The sequence below is a fragment of the Bidens hawaiensis genome, unplaced genomic scaffold (genome assembly GCF_021521415.1).
Source record: "Bidens hawaiensis isolate Kalapana, Puna unplaced genomic scaffold, B.hawaiensis_p1.1 tig00055108_1, whole genome shotgun sequence".
NCBI classification, from domain to species: domain Eukaryota; kingdom Viridiplantae; phylum Streptophyta; class Magnoliopsida; order Asterales; family Asteraceae; genus Bidens; species Bidens hawaiensis.
In genome coordinates this window covers 1-25,241 of record NW_027499951.1, presented here as the reverse complement: position 1 = coordinate 25,241, position 25,241 = coordinate 1, and the positions used below count along the sequence as shown (strand labels likewise).

The 25,241-nt window shown below is 37.1% G+C and overlaps 2 protein-coding genes across 2 annotated transcripts; both read right to left on the bottom strand.

Annotated features, from left to right (window-relative positions):
* Positions 1-457: 457 nt before the first annotated feature.
* Positions 458-9,032, bottom strand: LOC143600950 (diacylglycerol O-acyltransferase 2-like). The gene is made up of 9 exons (XM_077078483.1): positions 8,842-9,032; positions 8,697-8,771; positions 2,193-2,278; positions 1,924-2,030; positions 1,382-1,537; positions 1,042-1,128; positions 858-955; positions 663-753; positions 458-559 (listed from the first exon to the last, which is right to left on the bottom strand). Exons 1-9 carry the CDS (start codon positions 9,030-9,032, stop codon positions 458-460), a joined length of 993 nt encoding a protein of 330 aa, XP_076934598.1.
* A 14,320-nt stretch (positions 9,033-23,352) lies between these two features.
* On the bottom strand, positions 23,353-24,797 carry LOC143600949 (diacylglycerol O-acyltransferase 2-like). The gene is made up of 6 exons (XM_077078482.1): positions 24,734-24,797; positions 24,160-24,338; positions 23,974-24,060; positions 23,798-23,895; positions 23,603-23,690; positions 23,353-23,482 (listed from the first exon to the last, which is right to left on the bottom strand). Exons 1-6 carry the CDS (start codon positions 24,795-24,797, stop codon positions 23,381-23,383), a joined length of 618 nt encoding a protein of 205 aa, XP_076934597.1. The 3' UTR covers positions 23,353-23,380.
* Between the last annotated feature and the right edge of the window lie 444 nt (positions 24,798-25,241).

Genomic DNA, 25,241 nt, shown 5'->3' with positions numbered 1-25,241 from the left:
AGTTTGCGGTTCCACCAGCCATGAACACTGGTAATAAGCTTTCGACGGTGATATTGGTATTTTATTTTAAATGAAATACATATCGATTTATGAAACTTGGTAATATGCAGGTACGTAATGCAGTTATTTGGTCTCGCATCAATATCGCTTAGCTTAGGGTTGGCATTCTTCATGTGGCTTGTTAGTTGACTTTATTGCATTTGACTAAGATGGTGTTAGCGACTGGTCTTTGAAATATGTAGTATTATGATTATTGCATTTCATTAAGCTTTGCAAATTGGACAAGTCAAATCGGGTCACATAATGGATTAAATTGGGTTTGGGCCTTTTGCTGAATGAGATGGTCCAAAAAACCATTTCCACAAACTTAGTTCCTTCGCATACATCTAATATCTTCACCCTGCTATTATTTAGTATTCTAGACAAATACTTAAATTTGTAGACTTGTACAATCTTGTCACATAATTCGTAATTCAAGATCAGGATAACCTGCTCGAGCTTTATGCCTATCGAATAGACTTTGAAGTGCCTCCACAAACTGGCAATGCACTTCTGAAACCTACCAAAAAAAAAAATGTAAGATAAATCATTAGATCTTTGATACCATGAAAAATCCATTATAACATGCACAATTTCAAAAGAAAAGTTGATAACTTGAATACCTCTTCCATGGTGGGTGATGAATTATACTTCTTGAAATGTATTGGTTTACCAACCACCACAAGAATTGGTCGTTGTAAAGGTATAAGTGACCTGCAAAAGTTTAACAAGCACAAAAACAGTCAACAATGCGTAATACGTAAAGATAATGTGACTGAATGAAATGTAGAATCATATAAATTAAACATTGAAGATACCATAAAACACCCCAGAAAACAATAGGCATGAACTTGATAGCTCGAGCGAGTTTTAGGAAGAAATTTCCCCTTGGTTTCCACCAGTTATAAATATAGGACTGCAACATTCAAACATGTTTTTTAACATATTACTGTAATAATGAGAATAATCGTAAAGAACGTAATAAAGAGAAATTATATATGCCTGGCCAAACCCAAAAACAGGAACTAAAGGAGCATTGCTCTCCATTGCAAGTTGTATAAATCCTTTCCTTGCCTTTAAAAAGGCAACCTGTACAATATATATAACTTTAAATCATATAATATCCGCTATTTGACCAAATTAATAACATAATTGAGTACTAAAAGTGTTTATGCTTTAGAATGTTTAATTGCATAATACAAACATAGAACCTTTAAATAGGGATTAGGATAAGATGGGTCTAACTATGAATTTGGTATAAAGCTAATCTAAATATATACAAAATACAATAAGATAATGTGTTGTTAATAAGTACTTGCATGTGAAAGTAAAGAAAAAAAACCTCAGAATTATGCTCCATATAGAACGCTTCCTGTACTCCACCTGGGATCACTACGCAGCTGCACCCGGCTTTTAAGAGAGATGAGAATTTTTCCCTTGTTACTGCTGCCAAACCCATCCATGTGCATAAATGCCTCACAAACGGTGTGTGTAACAGCTGAGTAATGTCAATATTCAAAATTTACTGGAAACTATATAAACAAATAGAGGTGGCAAATGAGAAGGTTGGATCATTTGGTAACATATCAAAACTAGTAATTATTTGGCATCAGTCAATACATCTCGAATCGGGTTTGCAAATCATTTTTTTTCCGAAGATCTTCTATTTTTAAATAAAACTAATTAATATGACAAATATTCATGCATAAGTTATATGTGCTATCTCAATATAGCGTACGTGACATGTTTGGATGAAGCGACTTATGAGGTTTTATGCATTAAACGGCCATTTTGGGGAACTTTGACCTGTTTCCTTTTAAGCTATTTTTAAACATTTATAACCTAAACCGACCAATTTAGAACTTTTAGAGATAGAAGGCTTACAACTGTACCAACAAGCACCTTGACTTTGCGTGTAGGCATAAAACCTGCAAGAGGTAAAAGTGTTGTAGCTCCAATTGGCCAAACTGAATGGGGCTCGTATCCGAAGACTGCACCAACAAAGAATATTGTCTAGTGACAAGATTGTAGGTATATCATAAACAAAATACGAGGGTCGCTAGATTTATGCTAACTTTATGTATTGTCATTTCATTTTGTAATTTGATTTCATCTGGGATAGTGCCAGATCAACAATATAATGCAAAAGTTACCATAAGCTTGATCAGGACAGAAATCTTTAATATCCTCAACATACAGAGTAGCAGGAAAATAACTGGTCACATGCTTGAATATGTACCTGAAGTTAATGAAATATATTTCATTACGTGCTACTTTGTTCATGAATATTGCTATAACAGAATTAAGTTAAAAACAAACACTAGCTCAAAGTGTGGAATAAGTATTGACCCAAGTGTTAAACATGGAATATCGTCTTGATCATATATTATATAAGTTCAGGAACGAACATATAAATATTTGATAAACAAGAGTTATTTGTGAGATAAAGAACACACAGTAAAAAGTGTAAAGGTGGAATGTACTAAGATATTGCATGCACATTGTGTATATTTATAATTGCCCTATCACATCTACACCCGTACTCTTCTAATCGTGGTCCCTAGTGTTGGGAAAAACAACACCTAGCCACAAACGGTAAACAAAAAGTACGAAATTAATCTTCGTTTGGCTAAACTTTTTCCCTACCCGAATGAACCAATGAGGATGCAAACAAACAAGGTAATCTAAAAGTAAAAGTCACACAAAAATTTTAGCGTGGAAAACCTCTCAATGCGAGAGTAAAAACCACGGGACTACTAGAGCCGCTTCAAATCCACTATCACCAATAATGAGCAATACAAAAGTCTTCTCTAGGTAAAACTAGAGGCATACACAAATCATCATATACTTTGTACAAACTAATCTTCAAGTATATGGAACCAAATACAAAAGAGTAAATGAATAAGAGGTATCACCAACGAGAGAATGAATCGATCTCTGGCACGTCTCTTATCTTCACAAAACACCAAAAGAAAAATGGAGCACCAAACCCTTCTCTTCGCTTGCTGTGTCGACAGAAGAAGAACTCAAGAAAATAAACCTCAACTCTTTTTGTATGGTTTTTGTTGTCGGCTGAATACTATTCACCAGGGAATAGCAAATCGTATAAATATGTTGTTGTTTGCTTGTCGTCCACACAAAAGAATATGGGCATGGGCCCAAAGCCCATCAAGAACAAAAAAACCAAAAAACACCAATTTGGTGTATGCAGGTAACGTAAAACATTTTTTTTCGTTTTTTTTTCTTTTCATTTATTACTAAATAATATCAATAGTAATAAAAACCCCATGAAGGTTTATGTTGGGTTTTTCTCATGGGCAAAAAATACCCCAACAAATCTCCTCCTTTTTGTCTATGAGAAAGAACTCACCACCCCGGCGAGCGAGCAACATATCTTTAGTTTCTCCCTTGCCAAAGCTTTGGTTAACATATCGGAACAATTATCATCGGTGTGAACTTTATCAAGTTCAAATAACTTGTCTTCAATACCATCTCTAATCCAATGATACCTCACATCAATATGTTTTGTTCTTCTATGATACATAGAATTCTTAGTAAGGAGAATAACACTTTGATTATCACAAAGAACCACGTAGTGCTGTTGCATAAAGCTAAGCTCTTGCATAAATCTTTTCAACCACAATAATTCTTTGCATGCTTCTGTTGCTGCCATATACTTTGCATCGGTAGTAGACAAAGCAACACACTTTTGCAGTCTTGACTGCCATGACACGGCTCCCCCTGCAAATAACATCAAATATCCAGAAGTGGATTTCATATTGTCCTTATTTCCTGCCATATAAGAATCCGTGTAACCAACAAGCATCGGCTCCCCATTTCCAAATGTTATACCCAATTTGGAAGTACCACGTAGATATCTAAGAATCCACTTAACCTCTTCCCAATGCTTCTTACCCGAATTTGACAAGAACCGACTAACAACACCAACTGCATGGGCAATATCAGGCCGTGTACATCCATTGCATAAATCAAGCTTCCAACTGCTGATGTATATGGAACACCGTCCATCTCTTCAATCTCTTTCTCAGAAGTAGGGCAATCTTTTTCAGTTAACTTAAAATTGGGAGTAAGAGGTGTACTAACCACATTAACTTTAGACATCTTGAATCTGCTAAGCACCTTTTCAATGTATCGCTCTTGTGACATGTGTAACTTCTTTGAAGCTCTATCTCTAGTAATCCGAATGCCAAGAATATTTTTAGCTGGCCCTAAGTCTTTCATAGAAAACGACTTGCTTAACTCTTTCTTCAGCCGAACAATTCTTTCTACATTCTTGCCAACAATCAACGTATCATCAACTTAAAGCAATAAAATGATGACATCATCACCAAACCTCTTGAAGAAAACACATTGATCAGACGCAGTCTTTCGGTAGCCTTGCTTCTCCATAACTGATTCAAACTTCTTGTACCACTGTCTCGGCGCTTGCTTTAACCCATAAAGACTTTTCTGAAGTTTACAAACATAATCTTCTTTACCCTTAACCTGGAAACCTTCAGGTTGCTCCATATAGATTTCTTTATCCAAGTCACCCTGAAGGAATGCTGTCTTGACATCCATTTGTTCAACCTCAAGATCAAGACTGCAGCTAAACCAAGAATCACCCTGATAGAACTCATCTTCACAACTGGTGAAAAAATCTCATCAAAATCAATACCCTTTCTTTGACTGAACCCTTTAACCACCAACCTTGTCTTGTACCTGGGGCGTGAGGTATGTTCTTCAGTCTTCACTTTGTAGACCCACTTGTTTTTCAAAGCTCTTTTGCCCTTAGGCAACTTCACCAACTCAAAAGTATTGTTCTCATACAAGGAATCCATCTCATCTTGCATGGCTTCAACCCACTCTCTTTTATGCTTATCTTCCATGGCCTCTTTGTAATACTCGGGCTCTCCCCCGTCAGTGAGTAAGACGTACTCACCGGTAGAATAACGAGTAGAAGGTTGACGGTCTCTCAAAGACCGCTTGAGTGGGACAAATGCAGGCATATCTACTAGTAACTCGGGATGAATATCCTCATCCAACTCTGCCTGCTCTTGATTATCAACATTATCGGTACCATGTTGTTCGTCATTTTGAATATCATCTTCGTGATGTGGCTCGGATTACTGAGTAGGAATAGGATCCAAATCAATGAGATCATTAGTGTACTGAGGAACCACCTGTGTCTTCTCAATATCTTTCAAACTCTCATCTTCCACAAATACAACATCACGACTTGTTACAAGCTTCTTTGAAACTGGATCATATAGCCTGTATCCAAACTCATCTTGCCCATAACCAAGGAATATACACTGTCTAGACTTCACATCAAGCTTTGTTCTTTCATCTTTGGGAATATGCACAAATGCTTTGCATTCAAAAACCCGCAAATGACGATATGAAACATCTTTGCCACTCCAAACCCTGTCTGGAACATCATTATGCAAATGAATACAATGAGTAAGATTAATAACATGTAACGTTGTATTTAAAGCTTCTCCCCAAAAGGAATTAGGCAACCCTGCATGTGAGAGCACACACTTAAACCTTTCAACCAACGTTCTGTTCATCCGTTCTACTAAACCATTCAACTGTGGTGTCTTTAGAGGTGGCCTTTGGTGTCGAATACCCTTCTCCCTACAATAAGCACTGAAAGGACCAATATATTCACCTCCATTATTTGTTCGAATACACTTGTGCTTCTTTCCAGTTTGTCTTTCAACTAAGGCATGAAAATGCTTAAACACATCAAACACTTGATCTTTAGACTTCAAAGTATAAACCCATACCTTCCTCGAATGATCATCAATAAATGTGACAAAATATAAGCAGCCCCCAAGTGTTCTAGTCTTCATAGGACCACATACATCTGAATGCACCAAGTCAAGTATACTTTCTTTTCTATGAGGCGGATGACTATGAAAAGAAACTCTCTTTTGCTTACCCTTCATACAATGAGAACACTTCTTCAAATGAACATCTTTCACACCGGACAAGGCATCTTTCTTCAATAAATTAGACATCCCTTTTTCACTCATATGAGCAAGTCTCTTATGGCACATATCGGTTACATCAGAACTCGTCAACGAATGAATCGAGTCCCTGGAAATTTTTGGATGTGCCATGTATAACTTTGAAGTTCTTTCACCTCTTGCCACGATCAACGAACCACGAGTGAGTTTCCAAATTCCACCACCAAAGGTACTGTGGAAACCATCATCATCTAATGTGCCTGCGGAGATCAAATTAATCTAATATCCGGAACATGTTTTACAGTGTGTAAAACCAACTCCATCACAGTATCAAACTTCAAGCAAACATCCCCAACACCAATGATCTTTGATAGCCCATTATTACTCATCTTGACATTCCCAAAATCACCAGGAGTATAAGACGAATAAAAATCCGTTTGTGATGTCACATGACAAGTAGCACCACTGTCAACAACCCAACTCGAATCATCACGTGCAATGTTCACCCTATCATAATCACAACAAATATGAAACTCTTCGGTGGCAGTGTTAGTTTCAGAAGTACCTTCATCACCGTCGTCTTTCTTGTGGTTGTTCTTTTTATTGTTTTAATTAGCCTTCTTGTTCTCCTTTTTCAATTGTCTGCAATATTTTATCTTGTGCCCTTTTCTACCACAATGATAGCACTCAAATTCTTCAAACTTCCCTTTGGACTTACTGCGGTTCTTTGCTCTATTACTCGGACCTCTACTTTGGCTTCTCCCCAACTTTTGGTAACTAAGGCATCTGAATGTGAAGAGGAATCTTGTGACTTTCTTCTCATCTCTTCATTTATAATATTGCCTTTAGCCAATTCCATAGTAATAATACCGTTTGCTGCGGAGTTGGACACGATGTCCTAAAAGTCTCCCAAGAATCTGGTAGCGTACCAAGAAGCCATAAACCTTGTATCTCGTCTTCAAACTTAATACCCATACCAGCAAGCTGATTAATAAAACCCTGAAAAACATTCAAATGATCAGTAATAGGAGTTCCATCACTGTATTTCAAGTTTATCAACTATTTTATCAAGAACAACTTGTTGTTCCGGTTTTCCGAGCATACAACTCTTCAAGCTTGGTCCATAGAGTACGAGCATGAATCTTCCCGCTAATATGGTTCAAAACATTGTCATCAACCCACTGCCGAATATACCCACAAACCTTTATATGCAAAATATTCCACTCTTCATCAGTTTTATCTTCAGGTTTATCGGTAGTGAACACAGGCAAATAATAATCCTTCACATAAAGAAGGTCTTCCATCTTACCTTTCCAAACATGATAATTAGAACCATTCAAATTCACCATCCTACTTGTGTTAACTTCCATCATTCAAACAAGTCTTAACCCAAGAACAAGAGACGAAGCTCTGATACCACTCTGTTGGGAAAAACGACACCTAGCCACGAATGGTAAATAAAAAGTGCGGAATTAATCTTCGTTTGGCTAAACTTTTTCCCGACCCGAATGAACCAATGAGGATGCAAACAAATAAGGTAATCTAAAAGTAAAAGTGACACAAAATTTTAGCGTGAAAAACCTCTCAAGGCGAGAGTAAAAACAACGGGACTACTAGAGCCGCTTCAAATCCATTATCACCAATAATGAGCAATACAAAAGTATTCTCTAGGTAAAACTAGAGGCATACACAAATCATCATATACTTTGTACAAACCAATCTTCAAGTATATGGAACCAAATACAAAAGAGTAAATGAATAAGAGGTATCACCAACGAGAGAATGAATCGATCTCTGACACGTCTCTTATATTCACAAAACACCAAAAGAAAAATGGAGCACCAAACCCTTCTCTTCACTTGCTGTGTCGACAGAAGAGGAACTCAAGAAAATAAACCTCAACTCTTTTCGTATGGTTTTTGTTGTTGGCTGAATACTATTAACCAGGGAATAGCAATCATATAAATATGTTGTTGTTTGCTTGTCGTCCACACAAAAGAATATGGACATGGGCCCAAAGCCCATCAAGAACAAAAAAACCAAAAAACACCAATTTGGTGTATGCAGGTAACGTAAAACATTTTTTTTTCTTTTCATTTATTACTAAATAATATCAATAGTAATAAAAACCCATGAAGGTTTATGTTGGGTTTTTCTTATGAGCAAAAAATACCCCAACACCTAGGGGGACCTCTATTTATTACTATCTTGGAATATTCATGTGTGATATTGTGGGTCTCTTCCCATTGCGGTCGTTATGTACGGGTCCCGTCTTTTCTTTATCTACATAGATGCGCCTCTTTTATTTGTTGGTGTTGATCGGGGTGTTACCCGTACATAGTATGTAATTAGTTTAAATCTAAACGGTGCGTCACATTGTTTCCAAGACAATTCAGGCTAGTATATCTAGCAAATAAACAAATTTGTGGTTGACAGATCAATAATTTAATGAATCAGATTTACATGCATTTCAATTTGTGTTTCTTTATTATTATTATTCTTGTGTTTCTTGATCATCGGATCCTACCATTATGTTAAAATAACTAAGAAAATTGGATTTTATTAATCCCACCTCTTTTGATATTGGTTGATAATTATACTCCCACCTCAAAAAATTATTGTCGTCGATCACACCTTTCACACTATTTAAGTTTAGTAGCACAAAAGGAATGAACTATGAACCTGACTAAAGCGAGGCCCCATTTACTGTTCTCATCAATTGGGATGAACATAAGCACCACAAGCATTCCCAATACCCTGAAGAAATTATGTGATATATAGTTAGAACTTAGAAGACAAAACTAGAAGTAAGTAAGCAATTACTTACAGTAAGTGTTTGTGAAGAGGGAGAAATAAGAAGGAAGCCACAATGAAAATAGCTATAAGATAAACACAACTCAGCAATGATATCAATGCAATGAATGTATGAACTGCTGAAACAAGTTTTTCTGTAAACACTGCGGGCGTTGGTTCCGGTGGTGGTGGAAGGATTCCACACGTTTCCTCCGTCTTAGACATTATGAAAAGTAAATTGGCGGGTGAACAGCCAGCAAAAAGCTTTGGGGCTGTGAAACTTAAGCAAAGAGGAAATTTGAAAATTTGGCAGGTATTTTGACTTAGGAAACACATTTAATTTTCTCCTAGTCAAGATTTGATGGCAGAAGTAAATGAATAGTTAACGGGCGTTAGGAGTGGTATGAAGGTGTCTAAAATGATCTCTCTGTTTTTAGAGGGTTTGAATCTTATGATGGATAATGTTGTTCGTATATTTAGAAATATGACTAGAGTGTGTGTTACCCGTTAAAAAAAACGAATAAATAAATATATGATTTATGTGAAGCTACCTATATGGATAAAGTTAAAAGAAAAAAAAGTACTTACGTCATGTTCGTTTCAAGGATTTGAAATGAATTCTAAAGAATGAGATTTTAAATCCCATGAATTGATATGTTCGTTTCATTAAATGAAAGAATGAGAATGGAAACTAAATCTCATCAAATCCCATATTTTCACCTATTTGATAAGGATTGTTATGGGAAATAAAGGACTGTTTTATTAACCCTAATCACTAGAGGTGGCAAATGGGTTGGGTTGGGTCAGAAAGGGTTAGGGTCGGAATGGGTCAACCAAAAAAAGGGTTGTTTTGGTTTGGGTCAGAACGGGTCCGGGTCGGAACGGGTCAAAACATGTTTTTTTTTTTTTTTTTGCAGAACGAGGGCAAAGACTGAAACGTTTTAGTTTTTTACATTTTTTGTTTTTGATGTATATTTTGAGTTCTGATTTTTTTATTAATTTATTTGAAATTTTTTTGGAGGGGTTTTTATTAACAATAAAAACCTCTCAAAATAAAATTCAAAAAATAATAATAAAAAAATCATAACTTAAAATATAAATCAAAAACGAAAAATGTAAAAAAACTAAAACGTTTCCTTCGTTGTCCTAGTTCATCAAAAAAAAACACCCGAGAATGAAGAAGATTCCAATTCCAACACATATTAACCAACCAAACACATGATATGAATTCTCAAACATTCCATTCTAATTCCAAATTCTTTAAAAAAAAGTTCGTAAAACGAACACGCCTTTAAGATTAATCTTGGGATTAACTTTGGAGTGCTTATGATAAGAAATATTTTTTTGATTATTTTTTTCTAGAAATAGTTAAAACTTTGATTTCGCCAAGTTCTTACACAAAAATAATATTTAAAACATGTCCAATGGAATTTAAGATTATTACTATTCTAGAATGGGAATTAATTTGAAGCTAAATATCTACCAAAACTTGGGGTCACTTTTAGCTTTTAGCTGGTTAGAACAGTCTAATTTTTTTGTTATCTTAAACAAGTTAGCTATTTAATTTGTAGCTTTAAGTAAAGGTGTTCCATGCAATTCTTTGATCTTGGTGAGTTGGTGTGGAGTTTGTTGAAAGCTTAAAACACAGTGGTTCATGGTGGTTCGCCGAATCGGTTAGTAGACTTGGTAGAGGGGGTCAAGGTCATTAGTTTCTTATGGGTCCGAAATAAGTCAAAACTTAGACAGTGTGTGACATGGGATGATAGGAAGAATTTTTTTAAGGTGTTATTTGTATTGGGATTGGGCTTTGTTTTTCTTTTTTTCGCTGTTTCATGGTTATTTTGGTGGTTGTATGTGGTTTCTGCTGGTCGCCGGCTAGTGTTTCTAATTGATTATTATGGTCTCTCTAAAAAAACTTCAAATGAAGTCAATTGGGATTGATCAGTTTGATATGATGCACAAATATCGACCAACTGGGCCGGTGTGTTAGCCTGTAAGGTCAATATTGGTGACTTGCGATATCAAAGTACGAAACCCGTTATATATTGATGGTCAAGTTAATAATTAAAGTCGGTGAGCAAAACCGGACATGAAACGAGAGCTTCGGGACACGCGTTTAACTTCAACGGGAAAGCTTTTAGAATGTTTTTTTTCTTGTTTGGCTATAAATAGGAATCATGTATTTCTTTTTGTGTGCGTATTTGTATGATGTAAATCATCCACCCAAGGGGAGCTCACCTTGGGTGGGTCGGTTCGTTTCTTAATATATCAAATCTTTAACCGACAACGAGATCGTTCATTTATTTTATCTTTATATTATTTATGTTCGGTCGTTTGATTTACTGCACCCGTCTCGAGCACTTATCAAGAACAAAGCCGTTCATTGTCGGATCCGGTTTCGGGACCTACATAGCCCATTCGTCTACTCGCTTCACTTGCTCCGTCCACTCCTAAAGATTTTGACTCAAGAGACTTGACGCCTAACAAACAAACATACTTAGTAAGACTTTATGCATGATTCACACAATGCATGTTTTCGTAATATAAAATTATCCCAATATTGTAAAACAACTATTGATATCTTACTAAGCAGAGTGTTGTAAACAAGAAGATATGAAACGCAAGTGCTCTATTTTTCCCATCACACGTCAACACAACATAGTTCATTAAAGAGAAAAACTAACCAGAAATTGTATATGTGACTGATGTTTTACAAAGATAATAAATTTTGGAGAAAAATGTATATCTCTACACCCTAAATCCTTAGTTTGGACTATCGCCGTATCATCAAGTCCAAAATTCTAGGCATTAGGTAAGTTCAACATTAAAGGTTTCGTTGAAATTGTGTAGACACCTTTTAGACATCCCTCCCACCATTCCTTACCGTCTTAATCTTATAATTTAAATAACACTCGTATTCTTCAAAATTTATTTCACATTTAAAAAATAGCCCTCACATCTCATTCGCCATACCTATCTAGCTTTAGATCCTTTTTATGATTATTTTTTTCTATTTTTTGGTTGTTTTATTACTCCTTTTTTATATGTGTGTGGGTGTGCGTGTGAGAGAGATGGCATATGGATGAATAAATCCGTAGTTAGTTGAATTTGGTAAGACTATGAAGTTAATAAGAGCATTCTCAACTCATATTCTAAATTTTTATGAGAGTACTTGAAAAATTATAGGATAAAATTATGAGTGTTTGTAAGTGGATGATAAAAAAATGTTAGTGATTTATTGTAAATTTTGAAAAAGTTTGTTTGCTTCAATTTATTTTTTAATATTTGTTAAAATTGGTTGTGGGTAAAAGAAAGGATAAGGATGAAGGGTGGGCTGAGAATACTCAAATATTATAGTATTAACATATGTGTGGTATATTATTTTATGTTTTTGTTTGTTGGATTTAGGTAATATGTGGTAATTTTTAGCAACCTAAGACCATAGGTAGGGTGTACATGATACGTGTGTAAAGTCTTTTCTTTGCCAAATTGTCCGAAGCATATGCTTTTTTGAATGCAATGATAGATGTACCAAGATTTTACATTGACTACAATTTCAAAGAAACGAGAAAGCAAAAGCCTATGGGGTCGCTTCTGTAACTGCATAACCAGCACCGAAAACTGTCTTTACACCCGATCAGTACACATATTAGGTACTCGACATGTATGAGATCAACTTTGAAACAAAATTTTATAGTCATATATAAGACTAAAACTATTCGTAATCATCTTATAGCAAACCTATAATTTCATAAATTTCATTTTTAAGCATTAATATAATGCATGATATCTAATCTATATCTATATTTATGACTCTTGCCGGCAGCCGGTCCAATACTACGTTTCAGGCGATCCTCCATTTCACTCCGGCTACTTCATCGCTCCATTCATTGCTAATTTTCCGTTGCAACCCTTGTTTAATGAGAATTGAATACTCGATGAATCATGCTGACACAAGGACTTCACCAGTTACCGCTTTATCATCATCAACGTTTCTCAAACCCTAATCACACTACTTTCATTCAAACAAGGAACCACATTCGAATTCGGCATTCACATTAACCCAGGTGTGTAATTTTGCGATTTAATATATAATCTTATGATTATTGGGTTGATTATAGGTTTAGAGTTTCCGACTTTAAGCTATTGATCAGAGATCTTTCTGTAAAGTTTGGGCACCAATGATGAGTATGACGTTTTAGGTTACATTGATCTTATATAGCACATGTTAGTTGTAGATGGTATTTTGATGGTTCATTGAGTTTATGATTATGAACAATTAGTAATTACTTGATTATGATTTAAATTTTGAAGATAGTAAGTGGAGCAAATTATTAAGGTTTGTATTTTGCAGGCTCTTCGGATTACTATATTTGCTGAAGGAGCAGCTGTTAACTTGGTTAGAGGTGCAGGAGCTGAATTGGTTAGTGATGAAGATTAAATTGAAGGAATTGTAACTCATCATTCTCATGCTATAATGTTATTTTTTCAACTACTCTTTTTACAATCTTAATTTTTTTTTTTCAGACGGTATTAACATGACATCTGATTTTTCCACGGTATTAACATGAAATGAATCTGACCTGATCCATGACGATGTTTCCACGGATTTCGAGATGAACGAACCACGACTTGATCTTCTTCTTCGATTGCTTAAGACCTGCAATGGCTTTTCGGGGGTGTGGAGGTGACTGCTAAGAAATCCTGAGGATCTCTTGTTTTACAGACACAAAAATAGGGTGGTGGCTCTTATTGAGCATGACCTCTAACGAGGAGGTGGAGACCTCCTTATATAGAGAGCCTCATGGCCACCATCATGGTACCCTAATGGGCCTAGCCCAGTTAGGGTTACCTCCACAAAACCTCCTCAGCCCAATAACATTGTATTAGTCCATATAATAAAATAAGCCAAACATAATAAATTTAGGGTCGTAAAACCGGGTTTAGTACCATACCCCTACAAGCCCCCCAAGTCCAGTGTTGCTCCTAGGCGTGCAAGCGTTTAGGTGGAGCGCTGGACTTTATAAGGTGTGTTAGGACATGAGGCGGGTTTTTTTTTTTCCTTTTCTTCGGCCTTGTCTTTATTGTCTTTGAGTTTCGGGAGGTTTTCTTCATGATGGTGACATGTTGTGATCTTTATGATAATGATGGTGCACTCGATAATGATGCTTAATAGTTTGCGCGCGAGGTAGCTTACGAGCTATAAGAATAATGAAGCTTGCGCGCGAGGCGACTTACGAGCTATAAAAATAATGAAGCTTGCGCGCGAGGCGACTTACGAGCTATAAAATAATGAAGCTTGCGCGCAATGTCGACTTACGATAGTGGCGCGAGGCCTGATAAAAGATAGAGCGCGGATCTCGATAATGATGCTCAATAGTTTGCGCGCGGGGTAGCTTATGAGTTATAAGAATAATGAAGCCTGCGCGCGGGGTGACTTACGAGCTATAAAAATAATGAAGCTTGCGCACGTTGCGGCTTATGAGCTATAATATGACGATAATGACTGGCCTCTTCTACGCAGGATGACTATCCCAGCTTGTTTTCAAAATAATAATGGAGGCGCAATCGGCCAGATAATAATGATGTCATATGTGCTTGTGCAACTCGTAGCCGAACCTGCAAAAACATATCAAATTAGCGCGTGGCCGTTTGGGATATTGTTAGGCTCCCGCCTTAAGATTCGGATGTCTTCCATCGCGATAATGTAGTGGTGGTATACCACGATAGTCTCCTAGTTCATTGCTGCTAAATAAAGTTGTCCTTATCCTGATTTGGGATTAGACTATTCTCATTTGTTGTGTCGCTTACGCATAGGTTTTGGCTTTGTGTCATGCGCAGTTGCGCTTGCGCATAGGCTTTGGCTTTGTGTCATGCGCCACGCGCAGATGTTGCATGCTCGTGCGCGTAGACTGTGTGTCATGCGCCACGCGCAGATGTTGCATGCGCGTGCGCGTAGACTTTGTGTCATGCGCAGATGTTTCATGCGCTTGCGCATAGGCTTTGGCTTTGTGTCATGCGCCACGCGCAGATGTTGCATGCGCGTGCGCGTAGACTGTGTCATGCGCCATGCGCAGATGTTGCGTGCGCTGATGTGGTATGCGTGAGCATGTGATGCGTAAGCATATGTAATATGCGTGAGCATATGTGATGCGTGAGCATAAGTGGTGCATGAGCATGTGATATGCGACTGCGCTCAAGCATCATGGCGGTGCGCATGTAGAATGGCGGAATAGTTGACCCGCGGTGGCGCGCATGTGACGTGGCTTGTGTTAATAGGTTTAATTATGACGGCGTGTTGAGCGGAGCGGAGCCGCGTTCGGTCCTGTATTCGGCGCGAAGCCGTATGGGTTTATGAGGATTCTCAACCTTTAAGTTTGGCGCGTGGCCTTATGGGTTTGAGGATTCCCAACCTTTAAGTTTGGCGCGTGGCCTTATGGGTTTATGAGGATTCCCAACCTTTAAGTTTGGCGCGTGGCCTTATGGGTTTATGAGGATTCCCAACCTTTAAGTTTGGCGCTTGGCCTTATGGGTTTATGAGGATTCCCAACCTTTAATTTTGGCGCGTGGCCTTATGTGTTTATGAGGATTCCCAACCTTTAAGTTTGGCGCTTGGCCTTATGGGATTATGAGGATTCCCAACCTTTAAGTTTGGCGCTTGGCCTTATGGGTTTATGAGGATTCCCAACCTTTAATTTTGGCGCGTGGCCTTATAGGTTTATGAGGATTCCCAACCTTTAAGTTTGGCGCGTGGCCTTATGGGTTTATGAGGATTCCCAACCTTTAAGTTTGGCGCTTAGCCTTATGGGTTTATGAGGATTCCCAACCTTTAAGTTTTGGCGCGTGGCCTTATGGGTTTATGAGGATTCCCAACCTTTAAGTTTGGCGCGTGGCCTTATTGGTTTATGAGGATTCCCAACCTTTAAGTTTGGCGCTTGGCCTTATGGGTTTATGAGGATTCCCAACCTTTAAGTTTGGCGCTTGGCCTTATGTGCGCATGTACGGCGACGGAGTGGTGACTCGCGGGCGCGCGTGCATGGCGGAGAGTTGCGCTCACGCATGTCGGCGGAATGGTGACCCGCCAGCGAGCATGCGTGGTGGCAGTCTTCTGCGCAAAACCCACATGGTGGAGGTCTTTTGCGCGAAACCCACATGGTGGTTCCCGCGGTGGCACATGCATGGCTGCGGAGTGAGAATCCGCGAGCGCGCGTGCATGGCGGCGGAAGTCTGGTAATTTTTGGATCTACAATTTGAGAGATCTGTAATTTTAAACCTAAAATCCAGGTCTGTAATCTAGATCTAGATCTGTAAATCAGGTCTGTAATCTAGATCTAGATCTGTAAAACCATCACAGATCCGGAGGCTTGATCATCCGAATCAGGTAGTTTCTTTTTTGCACAGATCTGGAAGCCTCTTTTAGATCTATGGATCTTTTTGAGCTTTAATAGAACAAGCCTTGAAGCCTTTTTCTGTAAACTTCCAGATCTGGGTTTTTCCTGGGAGAGATCTGACAGCCGAGACGAAAATCGAATGGTAGTTCGTTGCCGTCCCACGGATGGCGCCAAATGTCGAAGCATGAAATGAATCTGACCTGATCCATGACGATGTTTCCACGGATTTCGAGATGAACGAACCACGACTTGATCTTCTTCTTCGATTGCTTAAGACCTGCAATGGCTTTTCGGGGGTGTGGAGGTGACTGCTAAGAAATCCTGAGGATCTCTTGTTTTACAGACACAAAAATAGGGTGGTGGCTCTTATTGAGCATGACCTCTAACGAGGAGGTGGAGACCTCCTTATATAGAGAGCCTCATGGCCACCATCATGGTACCCTAATGGGCCTAGCCCAGTTAGGGTTACCTCCACAAAACCTCCTCAGCCCAATAACATTGTATTAGTCCATATAATAAAATAAGCCAAACATAATAAATTTAGGGTCGTAAAACCGGGCTTAGTACCATACCCCTACAGTAACTCATCATTCTCATGCTATAATGTTATTTTTTCAACTACTCTTTTTACAATCTTAATTTTTTTTTTCAGACGGTATTAACATGACATCTGATTTTTGTGTGAGTGTAAATTAGTTCATACGGAGATATGAATTTTGTGTGACGTTACATTCAATGAATCCATATAAGATGTTGAATGGTTTTGTTCCAGAAATTTAAGATTGAATAACTTGCAAGATGCCATTCCTCCATAAATTGGCGAAATAAATAAATTCACACACTTGTGAGTATTTTTTAGATTAAATTAAACTATTTTTCAAGATAAAATTCAATTAAATTACTTAATTCATATGGGCATATGGCTACACTTACTTGAGTTTTAATGGCTTCAAAGGGAAAATACTAAGTGAGCTTCAATACCTTCATCTGCACCAAAACCGTTTATATGACGCATTCCACGAAAATTAGGCTCATTACAATGTATTGGCCATTTGTATCATTCATCAAATTAACTGCCACTTTATCAAGTTCTGAAATCTGAATCTTTCTGATTATTTGAATGAGAAACTTCATTTTTTAGGGATGTTGGTGAAAATCATTTGTTTGGAACTATAAGAGAATTGATATGTTTAGAATTGATAAATAGCACGACGCATTCAAATATAAGAACAGGGCATCTCTACAGAATGTTCACGTAGTAACTGCGGCTTCTCAGCCCTCGCATATTAAGCCGGTTGTGGCGCCGCAAGTGAAGGTTGTCAGAGACTTCGCTTGTTGCTTTGGATTTCGATGGAAAGTCGACCGAGAAGCCTAAAAAGGGTACTTATATGGCAAACCATTTTTATGAATATGCTATGATATCTCCTATTTTTTGTTGGTTTTTACTAAAGTGAATACATGTAGTTTAAAACTTGCACAGGGTTTCTCGAATTTATTGATTAGTATCACAAATGTTTGGTGACATTGTAAATATCTACACGGTGAAACAAGTTATGAGTCTTTTTACAAATGGTGGGAAGAGAAATTTTATGGCATAAAATTGTATGTAATGCTGATAATTTGGTGTATGGGGATTACATTTTAAACTATAGACAATGTATATGTTATTACATGAATGTATTACTAGATTGCGACACATCTAAAAAATAGCTTTTATGAATATTTATGCAATCATGGCTGCAACTTATTACTTATTAAAGAAAAATGCATCGTTTTCTACGATGATTCTCTGATTTTGCATCTTCTGTGTGCATATTGTTGAATTTAACTTTTATTACGCTTGGGCTATTTCAGTTATTTCTCTTCATGAAGATGCTGGTGGTTTATTTGAAAAAGCTTCTAACTGCTGAAAACTAGCCTTGTGAGTGTAGTTCATTTTTGTAACTATAATTATATAAACAGGTTGTATTGATTTTGTAAATTTTATTTTTATAACTTTTTGGTAACATGACAATAATGTTGTAAGGCCCCGAGCTCCGGGTGTCCTACTTGGACGTTGGATTTACTTATTAACACAGTTCTAAATATCAGAGTGAATTAAAAGTTTCGCGAAATAAAAATCAACCATTTAATACAAAACATTCAAACTTTGTCTTTAAACATAACATAAAACATCGTATTAGAACATCATAACACTTCTTCTTCATCATGCCATGTGTCCCTTTAAGCCAGTTGCTTTAACCTATTTTTCAGTGTGCATACTAAAAGTCAGCTATGTTTAGTGAGTTCTAGTTAATCAGGCAGCATACATTGCATACGTATACTTACGTATGCGTATACGAAGATACATATTATATATTTAACCTTCTTACATTCCTTTCATATATACATACATTCATACCTTATACTTTCATTCTTTCAAACGCTCATACTTTCATATCCTTAATTTACTTTCATTATTTAGTACATACATAATCATTCTATGTTTTAAAGAGCCTATCGACCTATAACCTTTGCAGATATTATTAAGGTATGCAACCCTCTAACCTTCGCAGATATTATTAGGGTCTGCAACCCTTTAACCTTTACAGATATTACTAGGGTCTGCAACCCTTTAACTTTCGTAGATATTATTAGGGTCTGCAACCTATTAATCTTCGCAGATATTATTATGGTCTGCAACCCTTTAACCATACGACCATACATACATTCCTATATATATATATAGGGGAGGGATTTTTTGAGAACCATGTTGAATTTTAAGAACTTAAGAACTCCATTCTATGCCACACATTTAATTAAATAGATTGGAATATATGGTTGAGATTAAATCAAGCAAAAAAGTCAAAATAGGAGAGAGAATAAAGATGTAAGTGGTTACACTAACTTTTACGTCCGTTATACATGTGTAAAAAGTCGACTCCGTGCGTAAAAAATTATGTAATTTTTTTACGTGTATGTAAGCTACATATATTACGCATGTGTAAAACAATTCGAAAAAAAACGTTACACTGAATTCTTTCGAGTTCTTAAAACTCAAAGGGGTTCTCATTTGAAATCTCCCCTATATATATATATATATATACAATCATACATTCTTAACCTTTCTATATACATATAACATTCACATACCATACACTTACTAGTTAAAATAGGTGTATTAACTTATCACATAGGAGTACGCACAAAGCCTCGAAGACATAAACATATAAATGGGGCTAGAAACTCACCTGGATCCTTAAGCGTTCTAAAGTAATTGTAATCCCCTTCTTTAACTGTGCACGACTAACTGTTTGACATATACATTCGTTAATTTACCATAATACTGACTAACATAACTAACTAAGCTAGAAAATTAAGTTATCCAAGTTCACGAGGTTAACTAAGCTCGCTTGATAAACTTGGTTCGTTTGTTATGTTTAACTGATCTAACGGGGTCACCTTAATTAACGAAGGTTGTTAGACCTACTTAATCAAGCTAACGGGGTTAGCTAAGTTAGTCTTAAGTAACAAACCTTGTTATTTAATTACCTTTAATAATTATCTAATTCCTTTTCCTTATATTTACTTTTATATATTAATTATTTACGGGACTTAACGGGATTGACGAGGTCGGCTAGTTCGGTTTATTTTGTCTTGGATCAAGATGGCTAACAAGGATTAGGCCCACATGTACTAAGACTGTTACTTCAAGCCCAAGCATTATAGTTTAGGCTCAAATAACTTGATTTAGGCCCACATGGTTCCTTGTTCGGGTCATAGAACGGTGTATCGGTCATGGATCAGAGTTTAGGTTACCGGATTGCTGACCGCTTTGGGCTATAGGGTGTTCGGATATTGGGCTCAACCTTGTTCTCTAACTGGGCTTAAACCTGCTGTTCGCTCTTGTGCCTGAGCTCGTTCGCTAATCGGACCTCATGTTCGAGTTTGGTGTTTGTGGTTCGGGATAGGGGTTCGATGTTCGGATCCATGTTCGGGTATTTGGGTGTTCGCTAAGCATGCCCATTCGCTATTCCCTTATTCATATATATATATTCGTTGCTCGCTAGTCTCGAACCCAAGTACTCCAGTTACAACATCAATGTCTTAACCACTCTTTTACAACTTCCAGAAGTTTTATCCTCCATCTAACTTCGTTTTATACTCAATTCACTGCTACTCCTTATTATTCTCGTTCTTGCCCCATTCATGTTTCCGTTATTATTATTTTTATTATTCTTATTATTGTTAATTTTATCGTTATTATCACTCACTATTATTATTATTATATCTAATTTTCCATAGGCTAGTTTACAATAAAGTTCGAAACTTTATTAATTTACTAAACCCGTTCTAGCTAGATGTTAAAACCCCTAACGAACTGAGCATAAACGAACAAGTTTTTATGCGTAAAACATACCTTTTGAGCTTGGTTCAAACTTGAATCTTGTACGATATTAAACCTAGATCTTTTCTCGTTACTCGACACGAACGATTACTCCACGATTGGATATTCCTTTACAATCTTGCATTAGATGTTATGGACAAGTGTGTGTTTTGCAAATATGAAAGGGTGGGGAAAATGAGATCTAGTGTTTAGGGAGGTTTAAGAGGTATTTATACCTCAAGCCCATGGATCTTAGGCCCATGACCACTCCTCAGTCCATGTTCATTTCTAAGTCCTTTTTTTTATTAGCTAATTTCATCTTTTATTAGGAAATTATTAATTTCAAATAAATAATTTCTCCAACACAAAATAATTATATTTAATTATTATTCACTAAAATTTCAGGATGTTACAAGTCTATCCACCTTATAAAGGTTTCGTCCTCGAAACCTGCTTAATCCTTGTAAAAGGATTATTCCATGTATTCATTTACCTTCGCACACACAATCTCATTCTTTCTTGAACCATCTTAGCTTCCTAGGTTATCTTTCTTACTTTCGACCTTGCAATCACCGAGTGGTGTCCATGAGTTTTAGCCGTTGAAGGTAGCTTGTCCATAAAGCCCTCGATGATATGCTTCTTTTCCCGGTTTAGCAAGTCCGCTCTCGTCTTTCTAAGAGAGATTGTTTCATACTATTATAACAAGTCATCATTCATAACACAATCCATTCATGACAATGTAATAACTTACCCATCATAAATAAGCACACAAGTCTTAGAGTTAAGCATAAAATAACACAAAATAGGTCTTTAAACAGTCGTACATAACATAAAACTCAAAACAAAACAACTTATTCTTCTCGAATGCTCCTTCCTCGCCGAGCGGGTATGTCTGAGTCTATGCCTTCTATCCTGCTTCATTGCCTACTTCTTCACCTCCTTCCTTGGGCTTATTGCATTCATAAGCCTTGTGACCATCGCCTCCATAGTTGAAACATTCATGGTTGTTCTTGCATTCATTGGTGTAATGTCCTGCCTCCCCACACCAGCATCATTTTTCTTGACCGGTCTTACATTCTCTCATATGCATCTTACCACATGTCTTACATGCCGCCCTCCCACCAACTCGAGGTTTCTTACATTCCTTAATCTGCTGTCCGCCTCCTCCATAATTGTAGCACTTGTTGTCCTTCACACATTCCCAAGAGAAATGCCCCATTTTCCCGCATCTGTAGCATGCATTTGATCCTAGTCTACACTCTCCCAAGTGTCTTTTTCCACACTTATTGCACAAGGGAACTTCATTTCTTCTTGCCCTTTTCTTAGGAGGTTTAAACTCATCTGCAACTACACTTTTGGTCATCAGCCACTCGCTCTCCTTCCTTTTCATCTCAACTTCCCCAACGTTTACTTCATCATCCATGATCCTAGCATTTCTCTTATAGTGTTAAGTGTTGCAAGCATGCTACCGATTTTAACTCGTTTTAGAATAGTTGTCTTAGTTTCTTTCTGGTTGCTTCCACTTGGGCTCCACTTGGGCTCCCATCTTGAGCAGCCACAATTGCTTCAACAAGCATTATTGGCATTAGAGTGTGGACAAGTGAGCAACTTCCTTAATAATAGCATTTCCAACTATTGGTTTCAGCTTGTAAAACTCTTCCTTACTACTTCCTGTTGTTGGAATCTGGCTACTTTCCTTCTCTGAGCTGGCATGCACTTCTTTGAAAGGTTTTTGATTAACTCACGGTCCACCATGACTTTCAATATGACCTCTGCTTCCGCTTCCTCCAGTCACGATGTGATTTTAGTTCTATGAGAAACACAAACGTCATCTCTTTAGGAACTATTTAGTACAAGAATTGTAAGGTAAATAGCTAATAACAATGGCTAGTTGTGATTAACTAATCACGTTACTCTTCATGTCCTATACACTTCCCTTTATGACTTCACTTATGAGAGGTTCTAGGTCTAACATAGTTAGACAATCATACAAGAAATTTCACATAATCGTATATATTTTCATACCCTTATCTCTAGCAATTAAGCTAACTTTCTCGCACCTTCTTACAATATAGATGAACTTAATTATGTACATTATCGTTACCGAGCTTGCTTGAGCGACACATGGCTTTCTTCAACAGGCATCTTTCTTTCTTTTCTTCCTTTAGTCTCATTCTCTATTCGAGTCTAAGCATGTAGGATGCTTATTTCTTTCAAACTTATTCTTTGATACCAACTTGCATGGACGTTGGATTTACTCATAAACACAGTTCTAAATATCAGAGTGAATTAAAATGTTCGCGGAATAATAAAAAGTCAACCATTCAATACAAAACATTTAAACTTTCTCTTTAAACATAACATAAAACATCGTATTAGAATATCATTACACTTCTTCTTCAGATGCTAGCCTCTTCAGGTCATGCCATATTACAAAATTAAAATAATCTAAAACATGAAGCTTTTTAAATTCGGGTTTTTGTTACAAAAACTTATATAAATAAGCACTATAGTTTATCATAGAGTAAAAGGAAATCATTTAAACAAACTTAGACTTACTTTTTAACAAAAGTTTACGTTAAACGCAAACTTGTTATAAAAAAAACAGACAAACAGATTATCAAAGCATACATTACGTAATTAATCTTTTCATATATGTTGGTTGTGTGAAAAAACTGAAAATATAATAAAACACCAAGTTTCCTTTGGTCTAGACCGTAAGGTTTGCTCTTAAGCCTTTTGATTAATTTTCCACAGATTCATTTCTTTCGTAGGCATCAAATTGTTTCACTTGCCTTCTGGACATATTAAACAAGTCACATAATCCGTAATTCAAGATCAGGATAACCTGCCCGCGCTTTATGCCTATCAAATAAACTCTTAAGTGCCTCCACAAACTGACCATGCACTTCTGAAACCTACCAAAACAGGTAAAACCAAATCATTATGACATCATTGATATCATGATGAACACAACTGTAACATGCACGAAATCAGCTTTGAATACAAAACCACCCTTCTAGGTAAAGTTTGAATACCTCTTCCATGGTTGGTGTAGAATTCTTCTTGAAATGTATTGGTTTACCAACCACCACAAGAAGTGGTCGCTGTAACGGTATAGGTGACCTGTAAAAGTTTAACTCAACTAAAAAAAGTCACTAATGTGTAACTATGAGAATGTGAGATTTGTGTGTAATATTGTAAAATCATATAAATCGAGCATTAAAACATACCATAAAGTACCCCAAAAGATGGTAGGCATGAACTTGATAGCTCGAGAGAGTTTTAGGAAGAACTTTCCTCGTGGTTTCCACCAGTTATAGACATAGGACTGAAACACGTAGTTAACATTTAACTATAAAAATACACGGAATGCTTGTTATAAAGAACGTAAAAGGAGAATTTATACCTGACCAAACGCGAAAACAGGAACTATAGGAGAATTGGTTTCCATTGCAAGTCGTACGAATCCTTTCCTTGACTTTAAAAACGCAACCTATACAAAACATATAACTTTGAATCATACAAAATCTGTTACATGAGTAAATTAATAGCGTAACTAAGTACTTTTATGTGAAAATAGTGAAAAACATGCCTCGGAATCATGCTCCATATAAAACGCCTCCTGTATTCCACCTGGGATCACTATGCAGCTACACCCAGCTTTTAAGAGAGATGAGAATTTTTCCCTTGTTACTGCTGTCAAGCCCATCCACGTGCATAAATGCCTCAGGAACGGCGTGTAGAACACCTGATTTGTGTCAATATTCAACGCTTATTGGACACTATAGAAAGAAATAGAGGTGGCAAATGAGTGGGTCCGACGGTTTGGTAACAGGTCAAAACAAGTGATTTTTTACTCAAGTCAAATGCATGCATGTCAAGTTGGATTGACCCAAAGCACATTTTGCCCAGAGTCTTTTTAATTCTTAATAAATAATTAGGGGGCGTTTGGTTCACGGATTGATTTGGAATTGGAATTGGAATTAGAATTGGAATTAGAATTTGAATTGGAATTTAAATCCCTTTTGCAAATCCTTTGATGTGTTTGGTTATAACTTTGTTAACGGAATTGAAATTGGAAAATAGCTCAAAAAGACACATTTGCCCTTACATCAAAACATGAGTCAAAGAAACAAATGGGTCTGCTATATCCTCAACCAAGTAACCTTCCTTCTTCATCTCTAAAGCAGCCAACCACCATCTCCGGCGACAACTGGCGCCGGCAGCCATAACACCTACTCGTCTCTCACTTCAACGACAGGAGTGGCTGGAGTGGCTGCGACAACGGTGGTGGCGGTGTTGCTCGGTTGTTATCGGCGTCCGGTGTTGCTCGGTGGCGGGAGTGGCTGCGACAACGGCGGTGGCGGGTGACCCGGCTACTGGGCGTTGGTTGGCGGTGGGTGCTAGTGTTGATTAGCGGCGACGGTTTGGATCTATTGGTAGAGGCAGAGGGTTATTTATGGTATTCACACACAATCCCATGAAATCCTTCCAAGTAGTGAAGTAATCTGAATTCCTTCATTTGTGTGATTTGATTTGAATGAATTCCAATTCCAAATTCTTTTATTAACCAACTAAACACACTAAGAGATGGAATTCAAATTCCAATTCCAAGGAAATCCCTTGAATTCCAGTGAACCAAACAGGCCATTAGTAGACTAAAATATGATTACA